Raw genomic sequence first — 26,430 nt, forward strand, 5'->3', positions numbered from 1 at the left:
AATAGTGTTTAGTCAATAGTACTTTTAGAGTAAAAGTCTTAAAACTTGGAATCTTGGGAGTGATCCTTTCAGTCAGTCATTGCAAGTTTGAATTTCATACAGGGATTGTAACATTAGTTAATGTTGTCCTCATATTTGCATGACGCAGTTCTAACAAAGGTCAACTCTGTGAAGAGACCCATGATGTACTCTTTATCAAGCATGGAAAATAAATTGCATTTAATAAAGTGCTTGGTGGGTGTAGTGGAAGAAGATCGCAAACTTGACACTGCAAAAAAAATTAACCAATTTAGCTTGCAGATATAATTCTCATAATTTTTTTCCAGTTAAACACATGGAGGTCCAAAACTGCGGTCTTCCCCCTCAACCACTAACTTTGTGACCCCACTATCTTACCCATCCTTCTTCCTGACTCGTTTTGCCACTTGTCTCAGACTGAAATGAGCTGTTTGCAAACTTGTTATCTTTTTTGAGCCTGAACTGAGTTTCTGACCCCTTATGCTCTCCATTGCTAAGACTACTGACTTCCACCCCTCCAATATGGGCCACTTCAGCCGGTTTTTGAAACCCTCACGCATTTTGTCACTATTCCAATGCAGTTCTGGGTGATCACTCATCTTGCACCCTTTTTGCAAACCTTGAGCTCATCCAAAACTCTGATGCTCTTTTCAGAATCTTTACCATGTGAAACTTACCCTTCATCCATGGTTGCTGACTTCCATTTGCTTTGAGCCCTTTGAGAACACAAATTTATATGTTCTCACCATTTTTTATGTTCAAAAGCCTTCCACTGCCTAGCCTCCCCCATTCCTGTAACCTCTTCCAGCCTACAACAACTTGTATTTATATACTACCTTTAACAAAGTAAAGGTACCAGAGGTCCTTCAGAGGAACTTCATCATCAAAAATAATCAAACCACAGAATGATAAAAATCTTAGTCAAAGAGGGAGGTTTTAAAAATTCCCTCAAGGAGGAAAGAGAATTAGGAACGAGGCGAGATTGAGGGAAGGAATCTCAGAGCTCAGAGCCTAGGGAACCAAAAGCACTGTCACCAATGGTAGAGCAGGGTGGCACGGTGGCGCAGTGGTTAGCACTGCAGCCTCACAGCGCTGAGGACCCAGGTTTGATCCTGGCCCCAGGTTACTGTCTGTATAGAGTTTGCACATTCTCCCCATTTCTGCGTGTTTCTCACCCTCCACAACCCAAAGATGTGCAGGTTAGGTGGATTGGCCATGCTAAATTGCCCCTTGTTATGGGCGCACTGTTTTCGGAACCCCAAAATGTATCATGGAGTTCAACCAACCTCTTCCCTTAATGGATGGTTGCTTTTGAAGCACACGGCTTGTTCCCCAGGTGTGGTAGTACAATTATGGACACGTGGGTTTTTAAACACAAAGCAATGTTTATTCCATGAACTCAACTTTACCTTCTTTTTTTAAATTAATTTAGAGTACCCAATTCATTTTTTTCCAATTAAGGGGCAATTTATCAAGGCCAATCCACCTACTCTGCACATCTTTGGGTTGTGGGGGTGAGACCCACGCAAACACAGGGAGAATGTGCAAACTCCACACGGACAGTGACCCAGAGCCGGGATCGAACCTGGGACCTCAGCGCCATGAGGCAGCAGGGCTAACCCACTGTGCCACCTTGCTGCCCAACTTTACCTTCTTAAATAAACATTGGATCCCTCAACACCCCTTACTTAAAATAATACAACACTAAATAATCCCTCAAAATGTTCCTTCAAACCTCCAAAAGACTTAACACCTTTAAACAGAAACACATCAGGTTAAAGACATTACTATTATGAGTTTAAATCACCCAAATGATTCAGAGATAGTCTTTCCTGGCAGAGATTACCGCAGATCCAGCTTACTGCAAACACAGATACACCCAAGCTCTTTTTCTCAAAACTGGCTTTTCCTTTCAAACAGCTCACAGCAAACCAGCCAGGCACTTTTCAGCTGCTCTCTCAAACTGAAACCAAAACACTGAAAAATGGCTGAGCTAAAAAACCCAGCTCCATCCACACTCTGACATCACTTCAGTAATATGAGCTGCTCCATTTCTTAAAGGTACATTGCTTAAACTTTCATTTCTTAGAGGTACTCTCACATGACACCCTTAATTTAAAAACAAAAATTGAGTACTCTAAATTTATATTTAAAAAAGCAATGGTGGAGCAATTAATACAGGAATGTTCAAGTGGTGGAATTAAAGGCGGGCAGATATTTCGGAGCAAGGCTAGAGATGTTAACAGAGGTTGAGAGGTGCCAAGCTATGCTGGGATTTAAAAACAAGGGCAAGAATTTGTTGTGGGGTGGCACAGCTGTCAACACTTCTGTCCAACAGCACCAGGGGCCCAGGTACGATTCTGGCCTTGGATGACTGTCCGTGTGGAGTATACATGTTCTCCTCATGTCTGCATGGGTTTCCTCTGATTTCCTCCTACAGTCCAAAGCTGTGTAGGTTAGTGGGTGGGTATTCTAAATTGGCACTTATTGTGCAACACTGTACATGTTAGGCGGGGTTACGAGGATATGGTGGGGGAGTGGCCCGAGGGGTGCACTTTCAGACTCGATGGGCCGAATGGCCTCCTTCTGCACTGTAGGAATTCTAAACTTTAAATCAAAGTGTTGCTTGACCTGGCACCAACATAGGTCTGTGAGCACTGGGGTAATGGCTGATTGGGACTTTGTGCAAGTTAGGATACAAGCAGGAATGCTTTGGACGTCCTTAAGTTTATGGCAACTGGAAGGCAGACAGCCAATCAGGAGTACATCAAAATAGTCAAGTTTAGTGGTAACAATATTGTGGGATGTTAAAAAGGGGGAAGTAGACAGGCTTAGAGACAGAGCAGAATTGTTGGGCTTAAATATGACACCAAAGTTGCGAAAAGTCTTTTTCAGCCTAAGACAGTTGCCAGGGAGAGGAATGGAGTCAGTGGCCAGGGAACAGAGTTTGCGGCAGGAACCAAAGACAATGGCTTTATTTAGTATTTAACCAAAGGGAAACTCTGCTCATCCAGTGCTGGATGCTAGCCAACGAGTCAGATAATTTACAACCCTCCAAGAACTGTGCCTTCCTCCAATGCCAGCCACTTGTACATCTCAGACTTCTTCCAACCCAGCCATTGGTAGCTATCTCAGTCCTGAGCTCTGGAATTGCCTCCCTAAGCCTCTCTCTTTCTGCACCTGCAAAACATGTTTTAAAATCTTAACCCCTTTTGACTCGATGTCAATTATTTTGTCTGATTATGCTTCCATGAAGTATCTTGGGTCATTTTTCTGCAATGATAATATCCTGAAAACTTTGATCAAATCATTCTTTAACCTTAAACATTCCAGGTAATAACAACCCTCGTTTGTGTACTCTCTCCATAATTTAACCCTGGAGTCCAGGTACAATTCTGGTACATCTACATTGCAGTCACCCCAAAACAATATATCCTTCTTCAGATGAGATACCTGGAATTACTTACAGTACTCAAGGTGGGTTTCACCAGAGCTTTGTACCTCTGAAAGAATATTTCCAACCCCTGGAATTCTAACCCTCGAGATATAAAGGCCAGCAATCCATTTGCCTTTGATCATTTTCTACACCCGTTCACGTTATTTTAATGATTTATGTATATGGATCCCAAGTTTACTTTTATAGACTTTCTCAGTCCACTCCCAGGCACACACTCAGCTTCCTGTTCACAGTAACCGTCTTCTCTTCAAACAATCACTTACAGATGATCGCATGGTAACTGCCACTAACAGTTTCTGTTAACTGTTGACTAACGGACAGTTTGTTTTACAGTTTTAATAAGTTCCCAGTTAAGTTCTAAATGTTAAACTCAATTTCAGTTTGAAACCTAGTCACCCATTTCTTCGCACCTCGTTCCACTACCAACAAATTATCAATTTAACGCACATACGAGGCACTGCATTTATGACAGCTCGTCACCGATCTCACACACGCCGCAATAGTCTGCACCACCATGCACGACCCTCACACCAAAGTGTCTTGTAACATTCATAATCTTTTGAAAAGACATTTTGCCCGTGTTGCCTGAACTGCGTAGCCACTCAATGAAAAGGAAATGACTTCCATTGTTGTCTGAAAGCAGGAGTCTTTCCATCCCAAGGCATCTTTGATTCCCTTTAAGAGCCGTTTGTGTGGCTGTTGGAAGTGGGTGCAAACATCCAGAGTTGGGATCAGCATGAGGGAGTTACTTGAACCCAACCGTGGGAGTTGAATCAGAAGTGGAAATGACAGGATGTTGCAGATGTTAGCTCAAACTCCTTTATTCCATTTAACTCTTCCTCAGACAGTTACATGGGTGAGGTCACTGCCACTCACAGCTGATACCCAACAGAAAACACACAGGAAGCACCTAAACACTGTTAGAATTAACAGCAATTATTCCATTGAGAAACGTGTGCAGAAAAAGGATACACATGGCAAGTCAAAATTTCACACAGCATCTATGATGAGCAATGATTGAATGCGATTGCTTTTAAAAATAAAACAAAAACAGGAGGTTCCTTGTCAGCTGGGAAAGATTATTGGCAAGGATCAGGTCTTCAATAGTCACACATGTGCAGAACAATTGAGCAATGCTGATTTGTAAGCAGTAACAGTTTGCAATTAACTGTTTAGCAGCAAGCAAGGTCATAGCCAAGCACAGATTATTCACATTGTCAGATATTCATTTAAAGCTTGATAATTGCAATATTAAGAACAGACCATGCCATATCTTTTAAATAGGCAGCTGTTCTGAATAAACATTGTCCATAGTTTGTCATATACTTCTCCCTAGTGTTGAGAACACCCCTTAATTGCAGGACAAAGGTTTGCTTGAAGTTGGAGTACATGCTCATCAAATGGGCATATCCTTAAACATCAGCTTTCATTAACCAGGAAGCACTTCACAGCATCAAAGCCATTTTTTGCAAACATTCATTATCAGGGCTTGATGCACAATGTAGATATTTCAGTTACTGCTGGCTACAGCTCCTCTCAAATAAAAAGAATCAGATGGAAGCTTTCCAAGTCACTGATTTGGGACACAGGACATTAATACAGATTCAATCAGTCAAGAACTTCAAGCGCTGTTCCGTCCCATTATGGACACTGGGGTTAATGGCTGTAAACAATTGGGATGTTAGCTCTCCAATGGGCTACATGCACATCTTCTTGCTTCAGTTGCAGGCAGAAGCAATGCTATCTCTGTTCTCAGTTGTTTTCCTGATGACTAACGTGAGGAGTGATTACTGTGGCCTATAAAAGATCTACCCACTGATTTAACAGAATTTGAGCAAATTTCTGGCACTTCCAGTTCAATATCAGTGTATTGTTTTTTTTTATTTGTTCATGGGAGGTGGGCATCACCAGCTGGGTCAGCATTTATTGCCATATTTAATTGCCCTTGAGAGGCCAGTTAAGACTCAACCACGTTGTGATGGATCTGGAGTCACATGTAGGCCGGACCAGGTAAGGACGGCAGATTTCCTTCCCTAAAGGATATTTGTGAACCAGATGGGCTTTTACGACAATATATATCCATGGAGTCAAGTCCCCTAACAGTAGATCATTAGTCCAACATCAATGTTTCCAAATTAAGAGATCAACATATATCAATAGTGAATACTGATCAGTACTTCTTTCAATCTACCCTTTCTGCAGCTTTTTTCGGTTTTGAGATGAGAGTCATCAAACCACAGGAAGGAGGAAAGCCCACATAAGAAGACAATGACATGCTCAAAGACTTTGAATAAGAAGTTGAGGTTAGCGATCATACACGAATAGGATAGTTCAAGATCCAAAATTTTGAGAAGTGGGGAGAGGGTCTGGCAACCATTGTGATTTTCCACGCAAGGATCCGTTAACAGTGGGCAGCACGGTAGCATTGTGGATAGCACAATTGCTTCACAGCTCCAGGGTCCCAGGTTCGATTCTGGCTTGGGTCATTGTCTGTGCGGAGTCTGCACATCCTCCCCGTGTGTGCGTGGGTTTCCTCCAATTTCCTCCCACAGTCCAAAGATGTGCAGGTTAGGTGGATTGGCCATGATAAATTGCCCTTAAGTGTCCAAAATTGCCCTTAGTGTTGGGTGGGGTTACTGGGTTATGGGGATCGGGTGGAGGTGTTGGCCTTGGGTAGGGTGTTCTTTCCAGGAGCCGGTGCAGACTCGATGGGCCGAATGGCCTCCTTCTGCACTGTAAATTCTATGATCTATCTATGAACAAGGTTGCTGAGCAGTGGGGCCAGGAAAGGTGACTGAGCGGACAAAAGGGACAGGAGTTAGGTCACTTTGGTGAGCTGGAAAATCGTGTGAGCAACATGTCATAAGGTGTCGAGGTCAGGTGGATTGCAAGATTGGAAGTTGGTTGGCTGTGTAGGAGAAAAGAGAGCAGAGAAGGGAAGCACTCTCTCCACCTCCAAATTTCTGTGAATGAACACAATTTGGAAAGAGATCCGTGAGCTTCGTTGACCAACTGTTGTAACCAGTTCAGGTGGCTGTTCTCCAGTTAGCAGCAACAGTGGAAGGGATGAGGATACAGGGCTTGAAGTTGCAGATTATCATAGGATGAAGTTGTGGTTGGGAAGACCTTGGATCAGAAGGAACATTTGACCTAACCAACACAGACTAGTTTCGCTCTAATGTAAAGTCCCCATCTTTAGTGGAAAATAAGGCTGCAGAGTCACAGGATTTACAGACTGTTCTTGCATCTTCACAACGTTGAGTTGAAACCAGCCAGACCAGGGGTGGGCAAACTACGGCCCGCGGGCCAAAGGTCTTTATGCGGCCCACCAAGATCAAGTCATAAAAATTTTAAAAAAATTTTTTTTTAATAAGGTTAATTTGGGGGGGGGGGGGGGGGCTGTTGGGTTACTGGTATAGGGTGGATACGTTGACTTGAGTAGGGTGATCATTGCTCGGCACAACATCGAGGGCCGAAGGGCCTGTTCTGTGCTGTACTGTTCTATGTTCTATATGAGGCGCCCAGAATCATAACCGGGTGAAGCGCCATTTTGAAAAGTAGAGAAAAAGAGGGCTAAAGGCAGGATGCCGCCAGGGGAAGCGCTGAGGTATATGCCGCACGCTAATTGGTTACAACCGGGACTATTAATTAATATACTATGCGGCCCTTTAAAATTGTGAATTTCTGAATGTGGCCCTTGCACGGAAAAGTTTGCCCACCCCTGAGCCAGACTAATGTAATGGGTGTGCTCCTTTGAGACTGGATAAGTGAATACATTTGGGGAACAGGTAGAAAAAGTTTAACTCAGTTACCAATCCATGCTAATCCTGATTCAGGAGAGCTTGATGAAGGCAAATATTCCTCAGTGCCAATATCTCAACTTAAATTTTAAAAAGGGAAATGCAAAGGAAAACAGAATGTGTGAGCTACATTTTGAGCAAGTAACTACCATAACAAGAGAATTTTATTTAAATTGTCCCCCAAAAGTCCCAAAAGCTGTGCTTGTTAGGTGAATTGGACATTCTGAATTCTCCCTGTGTGTACCTAAACAGGCGTCGGAATGTGGCGACTAGGGGCTTTTCACAGTAACTTCATTGTTGTGTTAATGTAAACCTACTTGTGACACTAATAAAAGGTACACAAAACGACCATTATTCAGCATTACCCTGGGTCTCTGCATCACTAGTCCAGTGATAATACCATTAAGTCATCAGGTGACTCGGATAGAATGGCCCTGTACACAAAGTTTGGTCAGGAGATTGATTTATGTCTTGAACCAGTTGTCAAAGTAGATAAACAGGAGTAACCAGTGAGCAGCAGTTGCAGTCAAGGAAGTTCAGAATGAGAAACAGCCATTCCATTAGGCATAAATGATGAGTCTGTGTAGCCACCTGGGGTGGCCACGTTCCGATTCCAAAATGGACACTCGCAAAGAGTGCAGGGAAAAATGGACAGCACTAGAGAAAACAAGCAGGTGCAAGGTTTCCTGTGTATTAGGACTTGCAGAACCCAGACAGAACTGAAACCAATAGCCATTAGCATAGTAATGAGCTATCTCCGGGGACAAAAAGAAACATTGAAACAATCGAGACCAGGATAGACTCCCCGGCGCCAGTGGAAGCTAAAACAAAGGCAGGCCAACAGTTACAAAGAGCCCGCCCAACGATCAGGGAACAACCCCGTTATTGGAGAAAATCAATACGACCGATTGAGACATGGTCCAATTAATTGGGACCAAGTCCGGGTTCCGCCCAGAAGGGCGCGAAACCCCTGGGGGCTATAAAGCAGAGTCCCCAAGTTCAGTTCGCTCTTGGAAGAACTCCCACCTTGGCATTTGGCTCTCAGCGACGAGAGACCCACCAAGCACCAGCCAAGTAAGTCTAAGGTCAACGCACGCTACGAGATAGGCGCTCCTCGCTACTATTCTATACCAGTTCGAAGCCAGCAGTATCAGAACCGGACAACGGCCATTGTTCCTCTGACTGAGTGGGCCACTCGAAGCTAAGTATAGGCTTTAGTAGTAGTTGTAGTTTAGCGAGTAGAATTTATGCACGAGTAATAACTGACTGTGTGTAAATAAATGTGTATTGATTTCAAACTTACTAACTGGTGCATCGAGTCATTGATCAGTATTTGGCTTTGAACCCTATGGTGGTATCAGAAAGATACCTGGCGACTCTTGAGCAAAGGTAATTAAAACAGAGCAAATTAAGGGAAAGCATAACAAGCAACATCTGGTTCTGAATTTTCAATAGTGCTAAATGAGAAGCGTCAGAATTCCCAAACCATTATTTGAGATCGATCCATTAACCTTCATTTTAAAATGGCTTACATTGTGCATTCATAGGGAATTTCTATTAAGCTTTCCATCTTTGATCTGTAATGCAAGGCCATGGTGGAGACGGGGGGAGGCAATGACTTAATGGTATTGTCACTGGACTCATGATTCAGAGACCCAGGGTAATTCTCTGAGGACCCGGTTCCAGATGATGGAATCTGAATTCAATAAAAAATCTGGAATTAAAAGTCCAATGATGACCATCTCAACTGTCGTTAAAAAACCATCTGGTTCACTAATGACCTTCAGGGAAGGAAACCTGCTTTCCTCACCTGGTCTAGCCTACATGTGACTCCAGGTCCACAGCAATGTGGTATTAACTTGCCTCCGAAATGGCCGAGCAAGCTACTCAGTAGTGAGGATGGGCAATAAATGTTGTTCCAGCTAACGTTGCCCACATACCAAGCATGGTATCTTAAAACCAGGGAGGACAAGGTAGAATTTTAAAGTCACTGCCAGGCTCTATGGTAGTATCTGTCACACACTGACTCAAATGCATACAGTGCTGATTAAGGTTTCCAACCCAACCATGTAATTCAAGAACCTTAACATCCTTCTTCAAACCTTCTGCAGAAACCGGATTGCTACATTTTGGGAATTTGTAGATTAAGTCAATGTACAGAATCAAAACTGTCTGATCACTGACTCAGGGTGGATCCAACATTTGGATTTTGAAATGAGAAACAGAAATTTCACTTAAGAGGAACTAGTGAAATCCTATCAGTTGATGCAGGAAATTATAATAGCGCAGATCAATTAGATTTTGTCTTCTCTATCGCTCTGGTTCAGCAGTGCAATATATAAATAGCCACTGGGTTCTAAATTCAATTATTTCAGGTCAACTAGTCTAAACCCCAAGAGTCAGGTACAATTCAGCTTATTCTCCCCGCTGTCCCAACATCCGAGGCCAACCAGGACGTGGTTATTTCTAGTCTATCCTACATTTAGAAAGCATTAATGAGTCAAAAAGAAAAATGACATCCCAGAACACAAGTCTTACCAGTCTTGCCAATAGGGCATTCACAAACAAAAGATGCCACGCGGTCATGGCAAGTGGCCCCATTCATGCAGGTTGCAGCAGCACAGTCATCAATATTCTCACTGCAGTCATCGCCACTCCAGCCATTGACACAGACGCAGTTATACCCTCCGACGTTGTTGGAACAGGTCCCTCCATTCTGACATGCATTTGGCTGCAGTTGACACTCGTCCACATCTTCTGTACAAAACTGGCCTAGATGGAGGGAAGGGATTAAATCGTTGATAAATTGACTCCAAGCATCTAATTACATCCACATAATCAAGCAGAGAATTTGGAAAATATCATCATTCACTGAGGGCAATTAATAGGTGCTAAGTTCATCCATGTATACAGATTGTTGCATAACTCAATGGGCAACTCAGTCCATAATACTTACATAGTCACTCTTCTACATGAGATGCAAAAGCAAAATGGTGGAGGCGCTGGCAATGTGAAATAAAATCAGAAAGTGCTGGGAATGCTCGAATGGTCTGGGAGTGTCTGTGGAGAGAGACAGTCTGTGACCTTTTATCAGAACCTGAAATGTTAACTCGGTTTTTGCGCACCACAGCTGCTGCTCTGCTGCCAGATGTGTTTGAGTCTTCCCAGCATTTTCTGTCTTTCCTTCCACACAAGGGGCTGGATTCTCCGACCCCTCGCTGGGTCGGAGAATCGCCGGGGGGGGGGGGGGGGGGGGCGGTGTGAATCCCGCCCCCGCCGACCGCCGAATTCTCCAGCACCGGATATTCGGCGGGAGCGGGAATCGCGCCGCGCTGGTCGGCGGGCCCCCCCCCGGGGATTCTCCAGCCCGCGATGGGCCGAAGTCCCGCTGCTGTAATGCCTCTCCCGCCGGCGTGAATCAAACCACCTCCCTTACCGGCGGCGCGGGCGGGCTCCGGCCCCAGGAGCTGCCCCCATGGTGGCCTGGCCAGCGATCGGGGCCCACTGATCCACGGGCAGGCCTGTGCCGTGGGGGCACTCTTTTCCTTCCGCATTGGCCATTGCCTTCACGATGGCCGACGCGGTAGTGACTCCCTCCCCTGCGCATGCGCGGGGATGACATCAGCAGCCGCTGACGCTCGGCGCATGCGCAGACCTCCACTGGCCGGCGAAGTCCCTTCAGCCCTGGCTGGCGTGGCGCCAAAGGCCTTCCACACCAGCCGGCGGGACGTGAACCACTCCGGTGCAGGCCTAGCCCCTCAAGGTGAGGGCTTGGCCCCTAAAGGTGCGGAGAAATCCACACTTTTGGAGCGGCCTGACGCCGGAGTGGTTCACGCCTCTCCATCCCGTTGGGACCCCCCGCCCCGCCGGGTAGGGGAGAATCCAGCCCAAGATGTTTGTCACTGTGAAGACTATTGGCAAAACCTGTGCTGGACATTTGATACAAGCGTTGACGACACACTGGTCCTACATGGCAACTGCAGCAACTAAACACAATGAGACAATGTTTGGACACAATAACAAGGAAACAGTTTGGAAAGCAGGTCCCATGAGTACTACACTGCCACTATACCGTCTAATATCCCTCAGCCACTTGTACTGAAAAGGTATCCTGTGCTCCACCCCGCCTCCACCCCTCCCCACAAAAGGATTACATCTGGATTAATGACTTGTTTTACGGGATCACGATGTCCACTTGTAGCCAACCACACCATCACCGCCACATCCCATCCCGCCAGAAGCTAAAGTCTGTTGGTGAAGGTACAGATAGTCAGGTATCAGATGGTTCACCTTCTCCAAATGCTCATTGTTCATTCATCAGACAGCCAATACAGGCAGGCTCTTTAACCATGCATTGCTAAAAAGCTCTCTCAATGGCTGTCCAGAGATTTCAGCAAACAGTATTAACTGCAAACTGATTTTGACTGTTGATTACTCAACAGTGATAAATGCTATAAAGAACTCTGGAGAAACTCTTTCCATCGGGTGGTGAGAATGTGGAACGAGGTACCATATGGAGTTGTTGAGGTGATCGGCAAGAATGCATTCAAGGGAAAGCTAGAAGACACACGAGAGACAAAGGAATAGGAGAATATGATTACACATAGGGAGGAGGCTCATTAGAACATACCGTGCAGAAGGAGGCCATTCGGCCCATCAAGTTTGCACCGACCAAATTAAGCCCTCGCTTCCATCCTATCCCCGTAACCCAATAACCCCTCCTAACCTTTTTTGGTCACTAAAGGTAATTTATCATGGCCAATCCACCTAACCGGCACGTCTTTGGACTGTGGGAGGAAACAGAAGCACCCGGAGGAAACCCACGCAGAAACAGGGAGAACGCACAGACAGTGACCCAGCGGGGAATAGAACCTGGGACCCTGACGCTGTGAAGCCACAGTGCTAATCACCTGTGCTATCGTGCTGTCCAATCATGGGCAGAATAAATTTGTTATGTGGAATGGCATGTTTTTTGTGCTGTAAATTCAATGTAATTCTTTCTGAACCTGGAGTTATCCCCTTATGCCATGTAGAAAGTTTACTGAGTGGGTACAAGAATACCGAACAGAGACAGACTCAAATGTTTCAATCCTGCTGCAACCCCATCTCCAAAATGAGTTCTAAAATGATTTCAGTTTTTGAAGAGAAGAAATTTGAAACTGTTTATTTATTTTTTATACTCACCACACAAATCCCACTATTTACTTCATGTTGGCCAACTTGCATCAGCGTAAAACTGCAGATTGTCCCCCAACCCAACCTTGAACAAGAATCGTATAAATCTCTGCAAATGGTTGGAACCAGACCAAATCAATTCTGCAACCTTATGTCTTGCTCACTTACCCTGAATGCATTCCAGCTGAAAATCTACAGTCACTGCCAAAGGGTCTGAACCAAAAACTCCTTTGTTCGCAAAACCCTCCTCCGCTCTGCTTTCAATTAACTCCAATATCCTGTTCACCTACCTAATTTCAAACATTTCTTTTCCATCTAAACTCGCCCACCATCCCTTCCAATCTGTGCAGTATTTTGTCTTGTACCTCTGCTGACCTCACGCACTCCCGGTACATATGCACCATGCAATCATGGCCGGGAGGGGGGGGGGGGAGGGGGGAGAGAGAGAGAGAGAGAGAGAGAGAGAGAGAGAGAGAGAGAGAGAGAGAGAGAGAGAGAGAGAGAGAGAGGCAGAAGGGAGTTTAAGAACCAAGATGTCATATGAAAAAGCAATAAATTCAGTTTGTTGGTTTGAGATGCACGTTTAATTCTCAGCCTGCGATGCTCCCCGTTTTGGTTTTCGCTTGGCAACAAGCTGGCCTCTCAACTGGGATAACTATTTGGGAAGGAAGGAGAATGGAGAAAACAGTACTGGCTGAAGCTCACAGAAATATCACCCAATCTTGTGGAGAGGACATCTGTCACCATGAAAGCTCCCTCACCAATTTTCTGCTTGACATTTGTGGGAAACATTGAAGAACCTTGCTTCTGCTAGAGGCAATGTCCAGCACCCTGCCTGTGTCCCATGAAGATATTCATTCTTCCTCGGAAAATCCAGGTGATGTCAATCACAAGGCCGATTAATGTTAAACTGGTTCCGGGTCCTCTCCTGTATTTTCTATCAGTCATGATGTGGAGATGCCGGCGTTGGACTGGGGTGAGCACAGTAAGAAGTCTTACAACACCAGGTTAAAGTCCAACAGGTTTGTTTCAAACACGAGCTTTCGGAGCACGGCTCCTTCTTCACCTGAAGAAGGAGCCGTGCTCCGAACGCTCGTGTTTGAAACAAACCTGTTGGACTTTAACCTGGTGTTGTAAGACTTCTTACTGTTTCTATCAGTCGTCACTGGAAAGTGATTGGAGCAGAAGCATTGGCTGGCTGATTTTATATTTCTTCCAGCAGGTGGTCCAGCTTTCTTCCCTCAACCAGCACCACCAAAAATGGACTGAACTTGCCAAACATCTTTTTTTTTTTTTAAGAACAGTACAGCACAGAACAGGCCCTTCGGCCCTCAATGTTGTGCCGAGCAATGATCACCCTACTCAAGCCCACGTATCCACCCTATACCAGTAACCCAACAACCCCCATTAACATTATTTTTTAGGACACTAAGGGCAATTTAGCCTGGCCAATCCACCTAACCCGCACATCTTTGGACTGTGGGAGGAAACCAGAGCACCCGGAGGAAACCCACGCACACACGGGGAGGACGTGCAGACTCCGCACAGACAGTGACCCAGCCGGGAATCGAACCTGGGACCCTGGAGCTGTGAAGCATTGATGCTAACCACCATGCTACCGTGCTTCCCAAATCTCATGCGGTTTGTGGGACCAACTTTCCTATACCCCTTTTCACTACCATATTTGTCAATATAAAAGCAAGGACCATATCTCAGAAGTAATTTGTTTGCTGAAGGTGCATCAGGAGTTAAATCAGTGATGGGTAACCTAGGCTAGTGAGTGGGCCGCATGAGTGACCCCTCCTTCAACTCAGAGGGCTGCAAGATTGAAATCAGGCTTGTTCATCAACCATGACTCCATGAATAAGATTAAATACATTTAATACACGCTGAATATTTCATAATAAGTTAGTGCAAATGCTTAATAATTTATATATTAATAGAACTATCAACAACTTCAAATGGTAAAAGCAAAATAAATATTTACACTTTGGATGCAGAGGGAGCACATGGCTCCCTCAGCCAATGTTGCGGGCAATCAGCAGACACCTCATTTAACTTCCCCTTGCTTTACCATCGTATCACTTCAGTCATACCGGTAGGAAAAAACTACACAGACGAAATCGGCAGAATGTGGCAATCCTTCACGTGGGCAACGGTGTGTCTCGTGGGTTCACTCAGAACCCAAATGGGCTGCATTTGGCCCCAAGCTGCCCAGCACTGAGTTAAATACACACAATTTCCTTTGGCGTCCCAATCACCTACTTGGTGGACGCAATGCAGCAAAAACTTTACGTACCTGTCCATTCAGGTGTGCATCGGCAATTGTAGGTGTTCACTCCATCCACACAGGTGCCTCCATGCTGGCAGTTATGCTCAGGGCAATCATCAATGTTTATCTCACAGTCCTTCCCACTGAATCCTGCCAAACAAAAGGGAATTTTGTTCATGGTTATCTTACAGCACAAAACAGTCACATTCTGTCACTAATGTGGATGTTCCAGCACCAAAAGAGCCAGTCACACACCCAAAGCAAAGTGACCAACTCCCTCTTTCGACAATCCCCCATCCAACACAAAGCATTGCTCTAATCTGTAACTTGTACTTCTTGGAGAGCACAAGATCTTCTCCACTGCAGCCACCAATAGAATGAACCCCGTAAACTCAACAGGCGTTGGGTGAGCAGTTAGCATCAACTTAGAAGCTGGCACTGTGATGTCAATGAAGCAGGTTTCCTCATCTCCTAGTGTATGCCTGGCTTAATTGATGATGGTCCAGACAGTCTGCGATTGGACACTTTTACGTCAAGTCTTTATAAGGAAAAGTACAAGGCTCTTTTTTCCAACTTATGCCATAGGCTTCGATCTGTATAGTTACAAGCGTAAATCATTCAGGATGCTCACAAGTGTCTCTCCCAGAACTCAATCAGGAGCAAGGAATTTCAACTTGCCGATTAGGGAGGGTGTTTTGCTAAGTTAACTTGTCAAAGCTGGAGGTATGGTTATCACTGTAGTTATTTAGTCTCATAAAGTACTCTGCCATGTTGCAACATAGAAAGTCAAAAGCAAACACCAGAGCTGTGGTGACCTTGTTTTATTTGAAACATCTCCCAGAATACAAGACCGTACAATTCTTTTATGTATATATGGAAACAAGATGTAGGCTTCTTCCACATGTCCCAGAGTGCCAGCCAAAACAATTTTCCTTGCCCAATTCCAAAGTCATACCCATCTTTGGTGTAGGATTAATGCCAATTCCAATATGAAAACCAGATCATTGCGTGATGCTACTTAAATCAAAACAGAGTGCTAATGAGCTGCATTTGGACCAACAGATCAAGTCCTGCAGCATCAGTGTATGCTTGTATGTTAAGTACTTTCATCAATATCCTCTTGAACGGTTTCCAAGAAGCTTGTTTTTCTAGCACTGCACATCCTGTAACATTGCAAAGCTCGGTTTCCTGCAAACCCACTCCCTACAGGCGACTGCCTTGCCTAGTTTGTGCGATAGCTCCTGATTGACCTTGGAACAGAGTTAATAATGTCAAGAGGGACACACTATTGCAGCTAATTGTTTAAGTAATTCACCTGCAATTTCAGTTTAAATATTTCCTCATTGGCCAAGCACATTTCCTGGCCAAGATCCTCAGTCAGATTATTTAAAAAAAACGACTTTATACATCAGCACGAGTGTTCAGCCACAAGTTCAAAGCGATAGAGGGAGAAAAAGAAAATCACAAAAGCAAGTGCCAAACAAGGGCAAAATACGGTGTCTTCAAAACACAGAACAATTTTCCAAGCAGAGGTGCCCCTTGCTTCAATCTATCGTTGGTGAGGCAGGGGACAGGGAGAGAAAAGAGAGCAAAGGCGGTCGACTAGTCATCAGACTCCCTCCCACCCTTGAATAATTGTGTAAACAACTAGCAACAACTGGGCAAGGTGGCCAGTGACGACCTGAGCAGCACTGTTCACTTTTACAGCTGTGATTATCAGTGCTTTAAAGCAGCATGTACATATGCACACACTTACCAACAGTTGGCAGCGGCAAACCCCCCCCTCTTCCCAGCAATTCTCCAGGCCCTGATGGGCCGAGCGGCTGTCATTTCCTGGCCAGTCCCGTCGTCGTGAAATGGACATGGTCCATCACAGCGGGACCTGGCTTGTCGGCCGTCTAGCGGGGTCCTCGGGGGATATGGCTCTGGGGGGCACCCCCACGATGACCTGGTCCGCGATCGGGACCCACTGATCTGCAGCGGGCCTGTGCCAGGGGGGCACTGTTTCCCTCCGCGCTGGCCTCTGTAGGGCTCTGCCATGGCCGGCACGGAGAAGAACCCCCCTCCCCATGTGCAGGAAACACGGCGGCTGGTCTGCGCATGCGTGGAACCACGCTGGCGGTCCTGCACATGCGCCAACTCGCACCGGCCCTTCGGCGCCGGTTGGTGCGCCGCTAACCCCTCCGGCGCCGGCCTAGCCTCCGGAAGTGCAGATGATTTTGCACCTTCCCGGTTGGCTCGATGCCAGAGTGGTTCGTGCCACTCTTGGCGCTGGCATCGGGCCATCCAGTCTGTTGAGAGAGAATCTCGTCCATGGTTTTCAGCAGTACAGCAACATTGACACAGTGGGCAGTGTGTAACAAAGTATAAACCAACAGTCTTGCTGGAACTTCCCAAAGTGCATTTTCAACTGACAAGAGAATTCCACACTCGTCTTCAACGGAGATTTTGGATTGCAAGAACTATGCCTCTGTTTTGAGTAGAGGGAGAGAGTCATCATTCCCCATTTCAATTATCCTCCCTCTCATGGCTCTTCCTACAATGTCTGTGCTCAGATGGGCCTTGTGTTTGCTACTCAAAACTCACTGCAAGAATGCATGAAACCCCAGACCTGGGGAAGAACTGCTCCCATTGTCTCTTCCCTGCTGGAGATGATCGTGACCTTGCTCGGCAATCTTCTGCAGCAACACAGCTGAAACTGGGACTGTCTTGAGACAACAGTCTCATATCTAATTAAGCCATGTCCTCGCAAACTTATTGTGACTCAACATTATTGTATTGTTGATAATCACACAAAAGCGGTTAACAACAGTCGACAGCTAGTCTACTGTGTCCATGTCATCTCTCTACAAGATCAACTCTGCTAGTCCCACTCTGCCTTTTCTCTTCAAATGACCATCCAATTTACTTATGAAAGCCTCAACTGAACCTGCCTCCACTGTACTCTCAGGCAGTGCATCCCAGATCATAACCACTCACTGCATTAAAAAGCTTTTCCTCTTGGCCCCTCTGATTCTTAACAATGAGTAGGTAACAACTGCAGCGTCACTCTGTCATTCTACCAACTGGTCAATTGTGAGCTGGATGGATCTTGTTTGCTTATTGTCTAGAAATTTCCATGTTGATCTTCCTTTCTTTTCCTGTCCAACAATACTCCGTAAGACTTTACAACACAACATGATGTCACCACTTAATTGCTATCACAATGACCTTTGGTGGTGTTCCCTACAATGACACGAGGCTCCTCATTGCAGTGCTTCAAAACAATATTATTCTTGATTTCCAGGCTCTGAGCTCAGCAGGCTTTATTACTCCACTAAATCATGAGTACAGAAGATTTAAGGACAGGCTGATCAAGTGGAGTTTAAAATCTTCAACAGATTCGATAGGGTAGATATAGGGAAACGATTTTCTCGCGGGAAGAAATCAAGGACATGGACATTTTAAAATAGAACCAAGTCATTTTGGAGGGAAATCAAGAAGCACTTATTGAAACAAAAATTCATGCAAATTTTCAACCTCTCTATGGATCTTGGGACCACTGGAGCTTTCAAGTCAGAGATGGATAGAGTTTGTTAAGTAGAGCATTTAGAAATACAGAGAAAAATACATGGATTTGGGGTGCAGGCCAACTACGATTAAATTGAATGTGGAGAAGCTGACTGGCTTCATTCTGTTCCCATCTCATACCTGGTAGACAGTTGCATTCGTAGGTCAAGTCATTGTTGATTGGTCGGCAGGTGCCCCCATTCATGCATGCCGATGGTGAACAGGGGACATAAACACTCTCGCAGTTGGTCCCAGTGAACCCTGGTTTACACAGGCAGTGATATGATCCTGGCACATTTTGGCACGTTCCTCCATTCTGGCACAGAGCCCCTGTGCTGCACTCATCAATGTCGATCTCACAGCGGGATCCGGTATAACCTGAAGCACAGCTACAGGTGTAGTTGTTTCTTGAACTGCTACATTTTCCGCCATTAGCACATGGCTGTGAGGCACAGGAATCCACATGCTGGCAGTTTTTACCTATTGAAGAGTAAAAGAAAACTTTGAGTTCAAAATTACCCTTTGTTTCCCCAATGCCACACCCCAAACCCTGTTACACATTACTTTGTACCACAGAGTATAGCCATAGCTCGCTGTCCATACACTCGGTTCGGAGTCAGGTTGGTTCAAGGCTCCCTTCAGAGACCTTAGAAAATTCAGATAGAATTTTCTGATAAAGTGATTGAGTGTGTGGATGAAGGGCTGGTTTAGCATAGGGCTAAAGAGCTGGCTTTTAAAGCAGACCAAGGCAGGCCAGCAGCACGGTTCAATTACCGTACCAGCCTCCCCGAACAGGAGCCGGAATGTGGCGACTAGGGGCTTTTCACAGTAACTTCATTTGAAGCCTACTTGTGACAAAAGCGATTTTCATTTTCAAGAAAGTGCAGTTGGTGTAATTTATATGGATTATTGCAAAGTCTTTGACAAGGTTCCACACGGGAGACTGATTGAGAAGGTTGAAGCACATGGAATTCAAGGAAACTTGTCGAGGTGGATCCTAAACTGGCTTAGTAATAGGACACAAAGGGTGGTGGTAGAAGGCTGTTTGAGTAACTGGAGGTCAGTGACAAGTGGTTTTATTGCTTGATACATACAAAGGATACAGATGAGAACATGGGGGGAATGATAAGTAAGTTTGCAGACAACACAAGATTGTTAGGGTTGTTAACAGTGAAGAAGAGGGTGGTATGTTACAGGAAAATATAGGTGGGTTGGTCAGATGGGCAGAGCAGTGGCAGATGGTATTTAACCCTTATAAAGTGCGAGGTGATGCATTTGAAGAAGAAACAGGACAAGGAAGTATGAAATGAATGGCAGGACACTAAGAAGCTCAGAGCAACGGATGGATCTTGAGTACTTGTTCACAGATCCCTGAAGGCGGCAGAGCAGGTAGGGTAGTTGAGAAGGCCCTTGGGACGCTTGCCTTTATCAGTCGTGGCATAGAATACAAGAGCAAGGAGGTTAGGCTGGAGCTGTACAAAATGTTGGGTAGGCCACAGCTGGAGTACTTTGTGCAGACCTGGTCACCTCTCTATAGGAAGAAGGTGATTGCACTGGAAAGGGTACAGAGGGGACTCACCAGATTGATGCCTGGGGTGGAGCATCTGAGCTATAAGGAGAGGCTTGGATGGTTTTCTTTAGAGCAGAAAAAGCTGAGGGGGGTATGACTCGGGTATATAAGATTGCAAGGGGTTTGGACAGGGTAAATAGGAAGCTGCTGTTCCCCTTGGCTGAGGGACAAAGTTTTAGGGTGAGGGGCATGAGATTCCCAAGGGATTTGAGAAAACAAATTCACTCCGAGGGCAGTGAGCATCTGGAATGCACTGCCTGGAAAAGTAGTGGAGCCTGGAAACTTCACAACCTTTAAAAAGCACTTGAAACACCATCACATTAAAGGATATGGGACAAGTGCTGGTGAGTGGAATTAGCACAAGATTAGGAGTAGTCATTGTCGCTGTAGACTGGATGGGTCAGAGGGCCTTTTCTGCGCTGCACAACTCTATGACTCAAGAGTGCTATACTGTCCAGGGTACCATTCTTTGGATAAATCAAAGCTCTGACTGCTCTCGAGGTGGATGTTAAAATTCCCACGGCATTAATAGACTTTTGTCAACAATTTTATGAAAGGGATATGGGGCAAAGACATGGATATGGTGTTAGTTTGCAGATTAGCTATCATTCCTTGAATGACAGAATAGGCTCAACGGCTTAAATGGGCCTATATTCCACTATTATATTGAACAGGAATATCTTGTCTTGATGGTAGCTTCCAGCTCTTGGCCAAGAGCAGATGGTTATTCTTACCTATCCATCCTTGCTGACAGTCACACTCATATTTCTCAAGGGTAATGAGACGGCAGGATCCTCGATTTTGGCAGGGATTGTTCAAACAGACATTGGTGACAGTCGTCTCACAACGCTCACCCGTAAACCCCAAAGCACAGTTGCACGACCTCTGTATTTTTCCTGCGATTGAGACTCTACATGTTCCTCCATTAAGGCAGGTTGAAATCTGGCAGGGGTCCTGGTGCTGGCAATATTCACCTACAAATCCTGTTCGACACCTGGGAGCACGAAAGAGACACAGAGCTCAAATTAGTCACCTACTCCTTTCAAAAGATGTCTGAAATGCATCTGTATGTTAACCACACAAAACTGCTGAAAGCAAAAATCAACCAAGTGAAATCAACAGCAAGTAACAGCCAAAGCAATGCAGTGAGCCAGCCATCTACATAAATTCACAACTGTGTAGCTGAATTGTTAATTTACAAAGTTCAGTACTTTATCAAAGAAGAAAGTGGGGGAGTGATTTGGAAGGGCAGGCAGGTGGATAAAAACCTGGAGGAAAGTCAGAGTGACATTATAACTCCAGTGTACTGTGCAATGGACTAACTCTCAAAATGACATTCCCTTCTCACATATACATATTCTGAAAAATAATACTCCAATCTACATTGTCTTTCGTGCGCTTAGGTTTTCCTCTGAACCCGAGAAACTGAGCATGCATGCAGCCTATGCTAGACTTCACCCAGCGCCTCCCAGAGTCAGCCTTTATAAAATGACCATCTCCCCAAGAGCATCAGAGAATTATACTTATTATGGCAACGGAATGAGGCAATTCTGCCCATCAGGTCCAGGTCGATCCCCATAGCCCTGAAAGTTTATTTATTTCATGTCCATCCAATTTCCTTGGGAAATCATTGTCTCCACCTCCCACAAACTTTATAAGCAATAAAGTTCTAGGACCGTAAAAGGAATTTTCTTTTCAAAGGGATAGACTAGGGTGGAAGGGGGCGGTCACTTAGCCCAAACTTGGGTGGCAGCAGAACGAGATGGTAGGGGCCAAGCTTGCAGGATCCAGTAAGGAAGTTATGCTTAACCCCGTGTAGATCACTGGTTAGGCCCCAGTTGGCATGTAGTGCCAGTTAATCTTTCTTGCCTTGCTTAGAGAAATGTCACACCCAATGTTCAGAATGGAACACGGTAGAGTGGGGAAGCTAAAACTGCCTTCTTCTTGGTCAAAGGAAGATTGAACCAACACCTTCTCAGGAGGTCTTCTTGCTCAAATGTAATGTATCCATCAGTATTTTTTTTCAAATCAACCTGTCTAGCATGTGTGAATGTGTGTAAGACCACTTAAAACTTTGAAAATCCAACCTCGTACATTTAATCAAAAACATGATTTGCAGGTAAGTGGATGCTGGTTCAATATATTGTAGAATGCTCAAAGCCCACCTGCTGAGAAGCAACACCACACTATCTAGACTTGGGGGGTCCCATATGTCTTCTCAACTACCCCTACCTAAAGAATATATTAAGTAACACAGAAACCATCATGGAAAACACAAAACAGGTTTTGTGACTGAACCTCCTAACAACTTTTACTAATAACGTGATAGTGGGGCACTCAAATTGAAAGGGATGCCAGGAGACTGGATGACAATTAGTGAAACAGCAAACAGTTGGCAAGGTGCTAGACAGAGGGCTGGGTGACTCAATCTGGTTCTCTCTCTCTGCTGAGAAGCTTCTGGGCATTGCATTCTGGCAAAGGTCATGCCAACGTGACTCACATTAGTGTCTGTGTCTGCCCCTTGACTTAGAATTCTCAAAACAAAAGCGGCAAGTGAGTCTCATCATCAGGAGAAGGGAGGGAATCCGAATACAGCATTTCAATAGACGAGACGTAACCTTTTAAATGAACATACAGCTGTCACGCATTTACTGCGCTGAACATTAAGCTCTCACTTGACAAAGGAAGGGTTAACACTGATTAGGAGCAACATTTTCAGCTACTGAATTATACACTGATCAAGTATCATTCCTCTACACAGAGTCCTATTCTCTGTATTTGCATTCCTACACTCTGAAAATCTCACAACCTGCTTCCTTCCTGCCCTCATCTGCCAGTTACCTGCTGTCATCACATTCTTTTACATTAGACAGCACATCTGTTGAGAAATCTCTCCCTGCTCCAGGCCAGTTCACCTTCCAGCACCATTCTCTCAGCGCATGAATAGACAATGAGCTGTGGAGCGGACACACCTTAACAGGTGCCAAATGCAAGAGATTCACAGAATCATTGACTGGTCACAGCAGATCAGGCTTTTCAGCTAGTTGTGTCTGTGCTGTCTCTGCAAGAGCAACTCAACTACTCCCATTCCCCTGCCTTTTCCCATAACCCTTTTAAAAGCCACGATTGGCTCTGCCTCTATACATTCTCAGGCCATGCATTCCAGATGCTACCCACTGCTGCACTCAAAGGCTTTTCCTCGTATTGCCTTCGGTTCTTTTGCCAGTCTTAACCTGTGGTCCTTGATCCTTTCGCCATCAGGAGCAGCTGATTTTTTTTCTCCTGTCCTGACCTCTCATAATTTTAAAAACATCAGTCAAATCTCCTCTCAAGATTCTCTACTCCAAGGAGAACAGCCGCTGTTTCTCTTATCTATCCTCACAACTGAAGGCCCTCATCCCTGAAACTGCTCTCGCAAATCTTATCTGTACCCTCTCGAATGCCTCCACACTCCCTCAGGCGTGCTGTCTAGAATAGTCACAACACTCTAGCTGAGGCCGAAACACAATTGGGTAAAGGTAGATTTTAACTTCTTGCTTTTGTGCGCCATGCACTATTTATAAATTCCAGGATCACGGATGCCTCAATCTTCCGTGGCACCTTCACCAATTTGTGCACACACCAAAAAGGAACATTGGAAAATAGGATTTAAGAACAGGAGTCGACCATTCAACCTTTCAAGCCTGTTCCACTCAATAAGACCATGGCTGATCAGGCTGTAATCTCAGCCCGCCCAATAACCCTCAACTCCCTTGCCTATCAAAAAAAAACTCAACTACCTGGTGTTTTCTCAATCTTCCTCCTGCTCCAACAAAAGGATAGTTCAACCCCAAATCTCAGAGTTAGATTATTAACAATGCAGCCAGGTCAGCTGATCGGAATGCTCGTACATCGGTTTAGAAACCTTTCCAATCACTCCAACCTGAACGACTCTTGACAAACCTGCAATTCTTCAAGGTTTACCATTCCTGGCTTGTGGTCAATACAAATTTGCCAATACTCTTGGGAATTTTTTTTTTTTAAGGGGCAATTTAGCGTGGCCAATCCACCTATCCTGCACATCTTTTGGGTTGTGGGGGTGAAACCCACGCAGACACGGGGAGAACGTGCAAACTCCTCACGGACAGTGACCCAGAGCCGGGATTCGAACCCGGGTCCTCAGCGCCATAGGCAGCAATGCTAACCACTGTGCCACCGTGCTGCCCCTACTCTTGGGAAATGTGATGGGAAGACTTGGAATTTGTGCAATATGGTTAAAATAAAGTGCAAATTAAATCCCCATTAGAGTATCCAATTCTTCTTTTTTCCAACTAAGGGACAATTTAGAGTGGCCAATTCACCTACCCTACATCCTTTTGGGTTGTGGGGGTGAGATCCATGCAGACACGGGGAGAATATGCAAACACCACATGGACAGTGGCCCGGGGCCGGGATCGAACCCGGGTCCTCGTTGCTATGGGCAGCAGTGCTAACCACTACACTGTCCTGCCCATTCGTGTTATTTAATATGATTTATAAGTCTAGTGCAAAAATCACACTCCAGATAATGGGTGCTGAGCACCGTATATATGTTGAACTGACATGAATGAAGGTGGCACAACAGTAGGGGAGTGATCTTCCCAAAAGGGAACAAAATTCCCGTGTGAGCGCATTTAGCCGTGTGTTTCCTGGCGCCCACAGTGCCGAGAAACACATGGCTATTTAACGTGACTTGCTGTGAATATGGGGCCTAAACAGGAAACGCGCAGCCAAGGCCTCACTTAGCTACGGTTTTTACAACGGAGAGTTCCACTTGCCGGACTCCCCGTTGTAGCGAGAGAGCGGGACTCCAGTTTTGAATGGCATCCCGATCTCAGAGGCCCACAAAAAAATTCCCCGACCTCCTCCCAGCCCAAAAGCAACATGAGTGTCCCCCAGCCACCCCTCCACATACCTCCCAACACGCACAGTGGGTAACCCCAGCCCGATCATGCGCCTGCAACAAATGCCCGCTTGGCAATGGCAACCTGGCAGTGCCACCTGGGCACCTTGGCAGAACCCAGCTTGCACCCAGGTGGCACTGCCAGGGTGCCAGACTGGCACCAGCAATATCAGGGCACCACCTGCCCAAAGGGTATGCAGCTGGGGGCCTCCAATCCCCTTTGAGACCCCCACAAGTGCCATTCCGTGGGGACCAGTACCAAACAGTATTCGCCCGAGGTGAAGTGATTCAATCACGAGGCACCTTGGGAATCTGCACATGAAAATCGCTTATTGTCGCGAGTAGGCTTCAATGAAGTTACTGTGAAAAGCCCCTAGTCGCTACATTCCGGCACCTGTCCAGGGAGGCTGGTACGGGAATCGAACCGTGCTGCTGGCCTGCTTTAAAAGCCAGCGGTTTAGTGAGGATAACTGCCTTCCTCCAACATGCAGATTTGCCAAAAAGAGATCCCGCCCCCTTGCAACGTCTCGCAAGATTGCATCGAATCCCGGGAGCGGCATCTCCCGGCTTTCACCGGCCACGCTACGCTTTGGCGAGATGCTTTTCCGGCGCAGGGTGGCCAAAAGATCGCGCCCCAGATGTCACAGAAAATAGATTCAACAGCATTCTTCGGTGCACTGAACCCCATTCCAACAACCAGCTCAGAGTCTGAATCCGCCGGGTTTCCTGAGCTGGTGCTTGTACCTTCACACAGTTGCTCAAAGCTTTTTCCAACTTCCTGAGCTACAGGATGACTGGGTGAAGCAGCGCCCCTCCGAGATATAGTATGGATTTCAAATCAGACTTATGCAATGGAAGTTTCGCCTCTACCTTCGTCAGTTTCTCAAGTCTTATGTGAGATGAGCCTGGACAGTTCCAAACCAGCTGTTGGTCGGCCAGTGCTTACACAGTCCTTGGGTCGAGGGTGCGCCAAAGAAAGGAATAGGAAAGTGAATAAAGGGGTATTACAAATGAGCTAATGGGAGGTCCATACTGCGTTACTGCAGCCTGGAACAATGCCACCATGCCTTCATTCACAACACAGAATGAGCTAGATCCCCTTAAACAGCTGTAGTTTTTGTAGGGTTTCATTAACCTTGCAAATACCACAAGGTCCTTTTGCTCTGGTGCGTCATGTTTGAGATTAACAGTTTAATCGGCATGGTCTGGACTGTAGCCAAAAGAGTCAAACTATGAACAACTCAGTCAACCTGAAGGCACTCATAGCCACCTCTTGCAATGTTTGTTTCAATGCAACATGAATCACTTAAAAAAAACCTACTCAAAAAGACCCCCCCCCCCCCCACCTTGTTCTTCTTACCTCATAACTGCAGTGAATACCACAACAGCAAAAACATAGACAATGGTACAAGCCAATGAATAATCCAGCTGCATGGCACAAACAAATATAGACCATCAAATGCAGTAACAATCCAAAGTTGCGCAGGTTAGGTGGATTGGCTGTGATCAATGCGTGGTATTACGGGGATAAGGCAGAGGGTCAGTGCAGACACAATGGGCCGAATGGCCTCCTTCTACACTGTGTGAATTCTATGAATGGCGGGGTGGGGAGCGACCTTGAACAGAAAATTCAACTAAAGAATCATGATAATAAACAAAAGATAATAA

General features: G+C 45.6%; 1 protein-coding gene across 2 annotated transcripts in view; it reads right to left on the minus strand.

The window, feature by feature from the left end:
• The window catches only part of LOC119964926 (neurogenic locus notch homolog protein 2-like), a 183,311-nt gene that overhangs the window by 89,168 nt on the left and 67,713 nt on the right, over positions 1-26,430 (minus strand). The window contains exons 3-6 of one of the 2 annotated variants that reach the window (XM_038795110.1): positions 20,696-20,835; positions 18,413-18,751; positions 14,750-14,872; positions 9,814-10,047 (exon numbers count right to left, since the gene is read on the minus strand). In XM_038795110.1, the coding sequence (XP_038651038.1) occupies positions 9,814-10,047; positions 14,750-14,872; positions 18,413-18,751; positions 20,696-20,835 (836 nt within the window). Of the gene's footprint in view, positions 1-9,813; positions 10,048-14,749; positions 14,873-18,412; positions 18,752-20,575; positions 20,836-26,430 lie in introns of both variants that reach the window. The other variant, XM_038795109.1, reaches the window with a different exon arrangement.

This window comes from Scyliorhinus canicula, chromosome 4, assembly GCF_902713615.1.
Source record: "Scyliorhinus canicula chromosome 4, sScyCan1.1, whole genome shotgun sequence".
Lineage (NCBI taxonomy): Eukaryota > Metazoa > Chordata > Chondrichthyes > Carcharhiniformes > Scyliorhinidae > Scyliorhinus > Scyliorhinus canicula.